This window comes from Anarrhichthys ocellatus, unplaced genomic scaffold (assembly GCF_004355925.1).
Source record: "Anarrhichthys ocellatus isolate YVR2014 unplaced genomic scaffold, GSC_Weel_1.0 scaffold86, whole genome shotgun sequence".
Taxonomy (NCBI): Eukaryota; Metazoa; Chordata; class Actinopteri; order Perciformes; family Anarhichadidae; genus Anarrhichthys; species Anarrhichthys ocellatus.
In genome coordinates, this window is record NW_022280116.1 from 2,459,565 (window position 1) to 2,471,370 (window position 11,806).

The 11,806-nt window shown below is 43.4% G+C and overlaps 4 protein-coding genes across 6 annotated transcripts in view; 2 read left to right on the top strand and 2 right to left on the bottom strand.

Moving 5' to 3' along the window:
- Positions 1-227: 227 nt before the first annotated feature.
- ormdl1 (ORMDL sphingolipid biosynthesis regulator 1) lies at positions 228-5,882 on the top strand. The gene is made up of 4 exons (XM_031875074.1): positions 228-342; positions 1,423-1,602; positions 3,041-3,192; positions 3,438-5,882. Exons 2-4 carry the CDS (start codon positions 1,429-1,431, stop codon positions 3,571-3,573), a joined length of 462 nt encoding a protein of 153 aa, XP_031730934.1. The 5' UTR covers positions 228-342; positions 1,423-1,428; the 3' UTR covers positions 3,574-5,882.
- On the bottom strand, positions 4,978-9,486 carry adat3 (adenosine deaminase tRNA specific 3). 2 transcript variants are annotated; one of them, XM_031875071.1, is made up of 2 exons: positions 9,413-9,486; positions 4,978-6,494 (listed from the first exon to the last, which is right to left on the bottom strand). In XM_031875071.1, the coding sequence occupies exons 1-2, from the start codon at positions 9,422-9,424 to the stop codon at positions 5,433-5,435; spliced, it is 1,074 nt and encodes a 357-aa protein (XP_031730931.1). In that variant the 5' UTR covers positions 9,425-9,486; the 3' UTR covers positions 4,978-5,432. The 2 variants fall into 2 exon arrangements, with proteins under 2 accessions (XP_031730931.1, XP_031730930.1); XM_031875070.1 differs by lacking the exon at positions 9,413-9,486 and adding an exon at positions 7,475-7,661.
- On the bottom strand, positions 7,261-9,481 carry alkbh6 (alkB homolog 6). Of its 2 annotated transcripts, none has more exons than XM_031875072.1 (2): positions 9,413-9,481; positions 7,261-8,396 (listed from the first exon to the last, which is right to left on the bottom strand). In XM_031875072.1, exon 2 carries the CDS (start codon positions 8,389-8,391, stop codon positions 7,687-7,689), a length of 705 nt encoding a protein of 234 aa, XP_031730932.1. In that variant the 5' UTR covers positions 8,392-8,396; positions 9,413-9,481; the 3' UTR covers positions 7,261-7,686. The 2 variants fall into 2 exon arrangements, with proteins under 2 accessions (XP_031730932.1, XP_031730933.1); XM_031875073.1 differs by lacking the exon at positions 9,413-9,481 and adding an exon at positions 8,903-9,400.
- Positions 9,487-9,575: 89 nt separating the features above from the next.
- The window catches only part of osgepl1 (O-sialoglycoprotein endopeptidase-like 1), an 8,748-nt gene continuing 6,517 nt past the window's right edge, over positions 9,576-11,806 (top strand). Inside the window, exons 1-4 of the mRNA XM_031875087.1 lie at positions 9,576-10,147; positions 10,235-10,622; positions 10,722-10,926; positions 11,451-11,599. Of these exons, the coding sequence (XP_031730947.1) occupies positions 9,942-10,147; positions 10,235-10,622; positions 10,722-10,926; positions 11,451-11,599 (948 nt within the window). The 5' untranslated portion in view covers positions 9,576-9,941. The remainder of the gene's footprint in view (positions 10,148-10,234; positions 10,623-10,721; positions 10,927-11,450; positions 11,600-11,806) is intronic.

Sequence of the window (11,806 nt, forward strand, 5' to 3'; positions counted from 1 at the left end):
CAACTTTTGGTAAGGCTAAAAATAAACCTAGCTTTTTGTTGGAATGTCATGCCAAAACCAAACACAGACAGCCTCTAACCAACCCTTACTTCAAACACATGTTATCTAAACGTCAACATAATAACCTGGTTCGTGTAACTCGTTGATGTCAATGCACAGCCTGAGTCAGGAATATAGGGCAAAATATCCTGATAAACATCGGAACCAGGACTACTTCCGCTCAGGTCAGTCTAACGACTTGCTGCTGTCTGCGCTCGGGACCTGCACACATCAAAAAGGACATAAACATTTCTCCCCATAGCAGTTTGTTTCTATACCTACCGCCACTGCTCGCTACTACTTGTAAGTTTGTAACGCTCGGTGTTTAATGTCACGCTTTTAACCCCATAACGCGTCTTTTGCTGTTTCTTTGCGTAATGACGCTGAACTACTCGGGTCAGAACAGCGGTGGTTTGGTCTGGGCTATATACTGGTGACGAAGACCCGTCTCCTGGTCTCATGTTTACACATCTAGTTGCTTGGCAAGGCAAGCCATTAAAGTATAGATACATTGGGCCACTAAGAAGTTTTATCAGCTTGATTTCATGTATTTGTGGAACTAAAGGTAACGTTATGTAAGCAGTACATTTAGCTATTGCTACGAAAAGTAATCAGCGAAAGGACTATAATATTTGTATTGCACCAAAGCACCCAATATTTGTACGTAAATATTGTAATTATTCTTTCCAGTGGTCTTGTTAGTCCTCTAGTTGCATTTATTGTTAGGGGTAATGTTAGACTGAGACTTACATTTGGTCCAAAGTCAATAAGATAAAGTCTTGTCATTCATAGTGGTGTGTGTGTGTGTGTAAATATACATATTTATTTAATAAAAATACCTGATGTCAAAATCTAATCTGGCTGTTCAAATAGTAGCATTGGGTGCTGAACGTTGGCATGCACCAAGCCTTGTTGGGAATGTGGAGGAAATGTATCATTGGCTTTAATAAATGCAGCTTTGCAACTCTGTTTCTTTAATCCAGTCTGGCAGCCGAAAGTCTGTCTGAGGGTAAAGTTCAATAAGATTACACAATCCTTTTTTTTTTTTTTTGCCATCATATTTAGACTGACGGGGAGGTCAAAGTGCTACAATGACCGGTAGTATAATTTGTGTCTTCAAATTAAGAGTTACCAAAGAGGGAATTGTTTTTCCAGCACAGCAATAAAGACCACAGGAAAAGAGTAATGTTTAATCTTTAGTAAAAACATTTTTCACCCAACTGATGAGTCTGACAGCCAATGCCGAAAGTTCACTCCTAACAATATCACTACCTTACTATTAACATCACTACTTGTTGAAGTAGGTTATAGATGGAAAGCAGAAATCCAAATTTGGCACATAAATTTGATTTGTGACCAAATGTATGTATTCTCTGTTCACAGACCAGAATGAATGTGGGTGTGGCACACAGTGAGGTGAACCCAAACACTCGGGTCATGAACAGTCGAGGGATCTGGCTCACCTATGCGCTTGGTGTTGGAATACTTCACATTGTGCTCTTGAGCATACCCTTCTTCAGTGTGCCCGTGGTGTGGACTCTAACTAATGTTATACACAACTTTGTAAGTTACATCCTCACACTGTCACCAACTGTTGCTCCCCAAATCGCTAATCATCTTGATGTTTTTTGATAACATTTTGAACACAACGAACGCCACACAGGACGAATGAATGTTGCATGCATGCTCGGCCGAACAGCCTGGTGTCTGTTGCCTTTTTCCTTGCTTGTGTGCGCTTGTTAAGATATGCTCTATATTTGGGGGAGGCTGTCCTTGTGATATAATACGACAATTTCCCCCACTCCGCATGCGGTCTGTGGACAAAACTGACCTTTCATTGTGACATGGCCGGCCTCAAATAAAGAAACAAAGTCGCCGTGTGTGACATCATCATGTAGTGCGAGCTCGAAGCAGTTTACAAGGATTGTGCATCGCAGCCACTACGGAAGGCTATTAACAGTAACGGCTGAGGTCAACTGTAGCCTTTTGTTTCCCACACAATACAGCTGCAGTGTGCTGATTATGCCTCGGCCGTATGTCAGCATTTAAGTTGTATTTCTTTTTCCCTCTGTAATGCAGGTTTTCCATTTAAAGCTGCATTCTTGTGTTTTTGACAAAGGGGCATGTACTTGGAAATGAGTTGTCATTGCTAAGATAGATTACTTTGCAATAAATCTGCATCATCCCGTCCTTTTTTTGTCTCCGCAATGTGTATTGCAGCAGGCAGCAGCTGTGTTGTTTCCGTTTTGATGCTTCTGCTGCTACTCTTTTTGCCTAAGACACGAAAACTCTTGCAGCAACCCAGAGTTATTGTTTTTTTTAAATTATTTTAATACTTTTTAAGGAGACAGGAAAGTAAACAGAGTTTGGTATACAGCCAGAAAATTCTCTGCACCAGTCTAATTGTCTTTTCCCACTTTTTCGAGATATCCTTAGCCCGGGTCTAAGAGTTGACTCTGGGATAAATGAGTCCCTTTTCACACACACACATTGTTAATCTAAGCCCAGGGATCTAAGGTCCACACTGCCTTTCTACTAGCCCTCATATTAAATGTCCGCTGTAACACGTAACTAATGTTTACATTCTACAATGATGCATGACTACTCTTACACAGATTGGGCAACAACGTCTAAAATGTGATGACAAAATTCTATTGTTTACTTCAGCACACAGGCCCCTTTTGGCCCCGTGCTTCGACAAATTTCAGGGCAAACTGGAGGCTAGCCCTGCTCCAGAGCACGGCCAACAAGCCCAAGGCTGAAGATGGTTTGCCCTCTTTGGAATGTGCCAGGATTGTGTCAGCGTGAAAGCTTTTTTTAGCCCTTTTCCCAGGACTAAGAAAGCTGTCACACTGACACAATGCAGTGCGGTGAGAAAAGCCTTTTAGATGAAAGGTCAAACTCCTCTTTTACATTTGAATTTCCATATTTACACTATTCACAGAAAGGAAACTCCCATGTAATCAGACTGCAAGCACTGGTTGTGTTTTTGTCTCCACAGGGAATGTATGTGTTTATGCATGCGGTGAAAGGCACACCCTTTGAGACCCCCGACCAAGGAAAAGCCAGACTTCTCACACATTGGGAACAGCTCGACTACGGCGTGCAGTTCACTTCGTCTAGAAAGTTCTTCACCATCTCCCCGATCATTCTGTATGTATTAGATGTCACATGATTCTGTCTTTGCACTGATTTAGACATAGATACAGGAAACGTTTTATAGTCGTGTCAAATCCTGGGTCATCCCCACTCACGAGACATTAAACAAAGCTTTTGTGGAACAGTCATGGAAGCTGAAATGTATATAATCGTATACATTTTGTCTTACTATTTCTTCTATTTTAAGGGATGTCATGGTTGACTTTTTTTTTTTTTAATCAACCCGTCTTGTTTTGCAGATACTTCCTGGCAAGTTTCTACACAAAGTACGACACGGCGCACTTCGTCATAAACACTGCCTCGCTTTTAAGCGTCCTGATCCCCAAGCTACCACAGCTACACGGAGTAAGAATCTTCGGCATCAACAAGTATTAATTTATTGCAAAAAAAAAAAAATGCTGTGGCCCACAGCAGCAGGAGTCGAAATGTCCGCGTAGTCCGTAGCGCAGACGTGTGTACTAAGTCGTACCGTTTGTGTAAAACGTCACTGTCGTCGTTTAGGTATATCAGGTTTAAGATGAAATGTTTAAAACAAACAAGCAGGAGTAGGTTTGTAGGTGACCGGATGCCATATGCATTACTAACTTATGTGAATATTTAACGATGTACTTTTGGCCTGCATAGACCTGGGCTGGCCCAGGAATCAGTGAGGCGTTTTGGTTGAGTTTGTTTCTTTGCCCTCAATTCACATGGCAACACATCTTGTGAGTTTGAGTCCGTTTCTAGCCACAGAGACGTCCCGACATGTATTTTTCAAAGATGTTTACTTCGTAAAGGGTAGGGGCCCGTGGCTCATTGTTTATTGGTACACTCTCATTTTGTAATGAGTGTCAAACTTATTCATGCCGAGTGAAGAATAGAATCATACTCTTTATTTGCACGATTTCCTCGGTATGTGAATCTTTTCTCGTTTGTATCTCGAACAGGGTAGGCCGTCTCGTTGTACAGTTTTTTTTTTTTTGTGAATGTTATGTCCTGTATGTTAAAGAAAAAGTCCTGTGTGTAGAAGTGAGACAAATTCTTGTTGTCTGGTTAAGTGTTTACTGAGGGAGGTATACAGTATCTCTGTGATCAACTTACATTAATGTAGCTGCTCTATTTTAGATTGACTTTTTGCTACCATCAAGGCAGCTGTGGTATTTATTATAAATACATGTTGGCACATAGTTATGCGAAGCTGTACATGTGGGGACTTAGGACCCAGGGGAATGGGGGCGAAGCAGGGCAACCTGGGAAGGGGTCTGGACTGTGATGTAATGTACCGGAGCAGCTATGGAATAAAGAGTTAAGAGCAGTCTGTTCTCACGTTTATTTCTAAACACGACAGCAGCTAGTCCTACTTTGTTTGGCTGTAGCGCTTTATTTCTTCTTCTTAATCTTATTAAAAAGTTTGTGCCCTCTACAGCGTTTCATTTCTTATTGTTGTGTATAAGCATGTTTATGGAATATCAGGAGATTTTGTGTAATTTCCACATAAGGAAAGTCAATTAATTTGAGGATTATCAGGGAATCTTACACATGGTAGTCTTTTAAAGATGAATATAGAGCATTTACTACCCACCTTTGATGTGAGCTGTTATAAACTGTTGTCAGCTGTGGTGGAAACCAATTCTGACCTTAGAAGCAACACTGGGCTTATCATCTGCAAAATTAATAAATTGTATAAAGCATCGTTAAAAAATAAACAAAGTTAAGTCAGTTGCCGAGGCAAACCAGCTCTCGAATATTGACACATCAAACTTTACAACAGTTGTTTTTAACATCCCCTGCAAGTTAATGTGACAAAACATCCAAGTTTTTTATTTGAGCTGGTAACACAGTAAATGTGAAAACCTCAAAGATGAGCACAAATAAAGTAGCAGCTATGAAGAAAAGAGAAGCATCCTGCAGCTAAATACTGAAAAAACAAACAAATGCTTCCTCACCTGGACCTATTCACTAAGGCTCCTACGAAAGAAAACTGAATTATTAACATTTGTAATGTTAATGTCGTATTCAAATTCAGGTTTGTGTCCGACCTGTTAATCCTTCCAATGAGCCTGTAAGTCACAGAAAGTTCAGTCAAACACCCAAACCTAAAAGAAAGTCAGCCCTACGGTGGGAACCTTAGTTTTCATCTACACACATGCTCTCAATAGAATGACCAAATGATTAAAAACTTTAATTAAAAGAAATGTTTATGTAAAACAGATGAGTCCTACAGTTCCACCTGTGAATTCTACAGCTCAGACACGTTAATTATCAATCTCTCTCTTGATGTGGCTGCCCAGTCCATTCAGACCCTCACACTGCTTGCCCAACACGCCTTTGTAAACCTCAAAGCGATGGTTCAAATCTTTCTGTGAGTGGATTTTATATTTGGTCCCCACGGCCCCGTCGGCGGAGGAAGTCCCGTAGAAGACGCGACCTATCCGCGAGTGCACCAGCGCCATGGCGCACATGACACAAGGCTCCCGGGTCACATACAGGTCATACCCGGTACATATGTACGGCTGGGAGCTCGTCTCTGCACCCGCGGCGCTTTGAGAGGTGTCCGGGGTTGGCGGAGTCAATCGGCAAGCAGGGTACCTGTCAAAGGAATAACATCCGCCGTCCTGGCTCTGAGCCACGAGGTCGATGCAGACCATGACCGCATGGTGGAGGGGGTGGTCCCCTCTGCAGTCGTGGCCCACAGCAACGATTCTCTCCGTCGCTGGGTCGACCACCGCGGCCCCCACCGCCTCCATTCCCCACTCTGTCCCCGCTCTGGCAGCAGTCAAAGCAGCCGTCATGTACGTCTGCATCCTGGCTTTCTGGAACGGACTGAAGAGCTCCCCTCTCAGGGCGACGGTCACCTGCTTGTCCTCGTGAAAGGAGGTGGGCCAGTGTTTGCTCGCCAGCTCAAACTGGGGTCGGGTCAAGGCGGGACGTGCGGGGACCTTGACCACAAAAGGTTCTCCCAGTCCATCACGTCGAACACCACCTGAGGGGAGCAGGGAGTCGATGCTCACCGCCTTCAGGTCTGTGGCGTCGCTGACGAGGCACACGAGGACTTCCAGAGGATGAGGACTGCCCTTCTCCCTGACCGCCCGCACCCTCTTGATGTGCTGGAGACCGTTCAGCGGGTAGAGGCCGCTTAGCTCCCGGAGGAGTCGAGAAGTCTCTTTCTTGTCGAGGATGGGGGCCGCAAATGCCTCGATTAGCTCGACGTCTTGGGACTGCTTATCTGACAGGACCGGATAAGCGACCCAGGAGTCGGCGTCGCACACAGACCCCTTCCAGCGTTTCGTCTGCGGCTCCATTGTTTCGGTGTTCTCCTGTGAAACATGATGTCACACCAGGGTTAAAACAAAGTCTGTGCATCTTTCTGAACAGAGCACATGATGACAAAACCTTTCAGTTCTGGACAGAAAATAAGCCCGGTCTATACAATACAACCGCTTTAGCCCAGAAGACCTTTGAGCTGCAGCTTGGTTTATTATATCTCCATAACGGAGATCAGGCGGCAGGTTGTGTCCCAACAGTCGGGGCCGATTTTCTAACTCAAAACATGAACCATCCAGTTGTAACTTAAAAAGATAAGTGGACTTGAAATAAATCCTTTCGGCCATTTTGTTTAATAAGCGAGGAGTTTTTTGGATGTTAATTTCTTAAGTAAAATGCAACGACATGTATGTGTGTCAGTGCTCATTTGAATTATATTCAATAGCTTAGTTGAAGTAAAAAGGATTTACAGTTAGAGCCCAAACTGACACTCGAGTGTTGAGGCCGATATTGATATTAACCCTTAAATTTGATTAATTAAAAGTTGTGACCAATATTATGTACTGGGGCAGAACATTTTAGAGTTGGAAAAACTAAATTGTCAGTGTCATTGTCCCAAGGACAAACCATCATGGTGTTTCTTAATTACCTCAAACATCTTTACTGCAGTTCCTTGTTACTTATCTGCTGGTACAATACACTGTAAAAATCTGAAATCAACCTCTTGTATGGGCTATGCTTGTATATCGGGCGCCATTAAATAAATCCATAGGTAAACAACGCATAGGCCAACACAAGGCACAACCAATGAGGATTTGACTATTTTAGATCCATTTGATGTATTTAATGCGAGAAGTTGATGAATCAACAGAAATTCATTCCAGTTTTAACAATTGAATAATGATTAGTCATTCATCCATTAAAAACACCAAGTTTAAAGACACCATTCTTCTTCCGTAGACGTTTGCTACGCAGATCCCTTCAAATATTTTTAAAGAATGAAACCATAATTGAAACAATTTCAAGTTGCTACCTTTTCTGTATTGTTGTCTTTGACAATGTCTTTATCTTGGATGATGTCCAGAAAAGTTACAACAGCAGTAAGATCCCTTGAGGCAGCACAGATGTTTAACCAAGCTAGAAGTGATCGATTACGGGTGAGATACACGTCACAAAGCAGCATGGGGGAGACAAACGTAGCATGTAGTACCATCACAAACTATCAGGCCATCGTGCGGCCTTTCTTCATTTCCTCCCCAGGATAAGCTTCGTCTTCATAACTTTGGGCACATGTCGTACGGTCAGCGACACTCTGGTGCCTCGGGTCAGCGTCTCTCCCGCGGAGGCCCCGGCAGCAGACAGGTTCACCACCTTGTCCGTCAGCGTGTCCCGGGCGCAGGGCTGGATGCCGTGAAGGAGACGCTGGTACATTTCATCCTGGAGGATCAGAAGACTCCGAGGCTTGACCAGCAGGGACAAGAGGAAGCGGTTCTCCTCCGTCTGCGGTGCGTCGCCCTCCTGGACGCTGACGGGCGTGTAGAAGTCCAGGAGGGTGTGAGAGCCCAGGCTGACGGTGGTGACAGTAGGGTGGTACAGAGGGCCGTCCTCATGAGGCATGATCCCTTCCCCTTCTTTGTACTCGTTCACCAACACGTGATTGGCTGTTTTCCCACTGAATGCACCTAGGGAGGAGATTTTCTCACAGTACGGCCAGAGCCAGTCAGGCATCTTTTCTGCCAGCATGCCTTTGGGATGTGGTAACCCTCCCCAGTTCTGAAGCCTTCGGCCCGACAGCTGAGTCCATTTGGTTTTGGGAGACTTATACACCTGCTGCTGAAGATAAGACTCCTCATCTTCCGATATGAAATCTGGGATGTAATACACTGTTGGTGGGGCTTCCTTTAGGACAAACTGCTTCAATTCCTCCAAAATACAGGCTGGGTGTTCCATGCCTCCTTTAGAAAAGTCAACATGAAATGCTTGTTAAAACACCCAGACAAAGAAAAAAGAAGTGCTAATGCTAGCAAATTACCCTGGTGGTGGCTAACAGGGAGTAACGTTAGCACAGTTCTGTTTGATAACTACTAAAAAAAACTGACTGAAAATCTACCAGACGCGTCTCAGATATGTATTAATACGTGCAGGCCAGGTACAGGTTATCCACTTAACAGGTTTATAATAAAATATCAACCACTCGCTAGCAGCAGGACGTCCCTCATCAGCCACAGCAGTAATATTACGATGTAATCCGAGGCATTTCCGCGTATGTTGATAGCCTTAGCAGCATTTAGCTCCCTCAAACCCTGCACATACCCTCTATGCCTTCAATACAAGAAGTACAGTACAGAGACAGCATTACACGTATTGCATGATACAAGTTAATGGACTCATATGAAACCAGTTCGTTGCAGTTAAAAAACCAGTCTGCGACGGAGAAATCACAAATGGTAAAATCACGTACAAGTGAAAGTAGTGGTGCCTTTAAAGTTGTAGTACTTAGAAACCCTCTGGTGTTAAAAGCGATTCTACTCTCATCCAAATAAAGTGCTTTTGGTTTTGGCTTTTTAAAAATGAACCCTGAAATAGCTGGTTTATAGTGGTGATACTCTATTAATCACTCAAGTCATCGTTGCCTGATGATGCCGTGACATACAAGATACATGTAAGTAATGTAAATAAGTGTTATTTCAGCTACACTGAGTATCAATATGTTGCCTTTTACAAAACTGAGTGTTTCAGGAAATGTATCAGCAACCCTGCCAACTTTACCAACAATGCACCACGTTGAGCCTGGGTTATTATGGTTGTTTTTTTGTCAGAATTCCACATTTCTGGTAGCCGTGAAGGCAGCACAGCCACATTCCCGATACAAAACAGCGCCATGTTGGTAACACACAGCCCAGCCCCGCTACTGATCCAAACCTAAAAAATGACATATTTTACACTGTAAGTGACACAAAATCAAATTTACCTCTTTCGACATCAAAATGTATACCGTTTGGTCAGCAAGCTCAGACTCGACTCGAGGGCTTACATGCTTGTGCAGCTGACTAAAATGTCCCCCAAAATAAAGCTTCAAAACTTTGGACCCATGCTTTGTTTTCCAAACAGCTTCTCAAATTATTGGCTATTTAAAAGTATACGTTTGACAGGTGTAATGTGAATGTTTTTCCCGTATTTTTTCAAGTGTTTAGATGTCTGTACTTAATCTAAGGTCACAAACTTTCCGTACACGGAATTATTTACATGTGACGCAGCCACACGGCCTCAGAGCGAGTTACCGGTGAAGAAAAACTACAGAGCATACTAGTGCTTTCTGCTCGGCAGTCTACGGGTTTTGTGTGTGTTTTTAGTTTGCCCTGAAACCTGATGTGATACCGTCGCCATGTTAGTCTCCGTTTTAAAATTAACGCTATGGGTTTAAAATTCAATGGAAAATGAGGTGAAGTCACCCTCTGTCATTAGACTATTTTAACTCACAGTTGGCTGGCATACGGGCCATGACCATGTTCCCTGCAAAAGTAAAACGTCTGCACAGGCTGCTACAGCACACATTTTGGTGCTCTCCTTCACTTGGAAAAGCACCTTGCTCCAGACTGATTTTGGGCATTGAGACAAGCTGCGACGACACTGGAGCTGCTGTGCTGGACGAGACGGGTGAAATACTGGGAGAGTCTCTGCATTCACAGAAAGAGGTTCATCTGAGGTGGGTGACAGAGCTGTACTCAGTTAACAGGATCTTTGCTTAGGGGTTTTGCTTTTGACTTATCTCCTCCCCTCTTGAACGCTGCAGGACTGGTGGCATCATCCCCACAGTGGCACAGCAGCTCCACAGAGAACACATAGAGCGTGTGGTCCAGGAGGCTTTGGAGAGGAGCGGCGTGGACCCGAGCCGGCTCTCGGCTGTGGCCACCACCGTGAAGCCGGGCCTGGCCCTGAGCTTGGGCATCGGCCTCGAGTTCAGTAAGAAGTTTGTGAGGCAGCACAACAAGCCCTTCATCCCCATCCACCACATGGAGGCCCACGCTCTGACCATCAGGATGCTGCAACATGTCGCCTTCCCCTTCCTGGTCCTGCTCATCTCTGGTGGTCACTCACTTCTCGCTGTGGCTCGAGGAGTCGACGACTTTCTGCTTTTGGGTCATGCTCTGGATGAAGCTCCGGGGGATGTGCTGGATAAAGTGAGGCCTTAACGCTAAGATACGACGTGTTTGTTTGTGGCCATGGTGTTGAATTTGTGACTATAATCAAAATAAATATTGTCTTCTGTGGATTCACAGGTGGCAAGACGTTTATCCCTCATAAAACACCCACAGTGCTCCACACTAAGTGGAGGACAAGCTATAGAGCTTCTAGCAGAGGATGCCGACAGGACGAGGTTCCCTTTCAGGACACCTATGGGACAAACATATGACTGCTGCTTTTCTTTTGCTGGACTACGGAATCAAGTTAACATGACGATAATGAAGAAAGAGGCAGAGGAAGGTATGAGGACACACAAGGTCTCGGAATCGACAAACGTCCGTGAGCCATGTACCAGTGATCAAATTCATGGACGTTTTTCTACAATATACATTTTGATTTGTCCAGCACAGGTGGAACTTAAAAACATGAATTCCTGCATTGCAAGAATTCCCGGGATCACTCATGTTATGAGTTCCACCGGTCCTTTTCCGGAAGTCAAAATGTCTGCTGTGAAACACATCTTTGAATTGTATTCTTTCAGAAAAATGTAAGAGAGAAATGTTATGTAGATGAACAAAATACAAGATGAATAGATGTTTGACAGGTTTATATGTAAAACATGCAGTTTGGGAACATCTACATTTTTCATTTGTACACCAGAAAGACATAAAGAAAGACACTCTTAATAATGTTTATTCAATAACATGTGCTTGGCTGCTGTTGCTACTAACTCCTCAGTATTGTCACAGGTGAACAGAACAGTTGAGGAGCTTCATATCTAAATGTATATTAGATTAGTAACTTTTGTTTCCCTCCATCTTCAGGTATAGAACAGGGGACACTGTTGTCATGTGTGAATGACATTGCAGCTTCTGCACAGCACACAGTTGCCTCTCATCTTGCAAAGCGAACACATCGCGCCATCTTGTTCTGTAAGGCAAACGGCCTGCTGCCATCAAACAGTCCCACCGTGGTGAGTTTGTTAGTTCAGGTTGTATTTTATTTCATTCTTGCACATATATATATATGTATGTATGTATGTATGTATGTATGTATGTATGTATCTGTGTGTGTGTATATATACATATATATGTATATATATATATATATATGTATATGTATATGTATATGTATATATGTATATGTATATATATATATGTATATATATATATATATATGT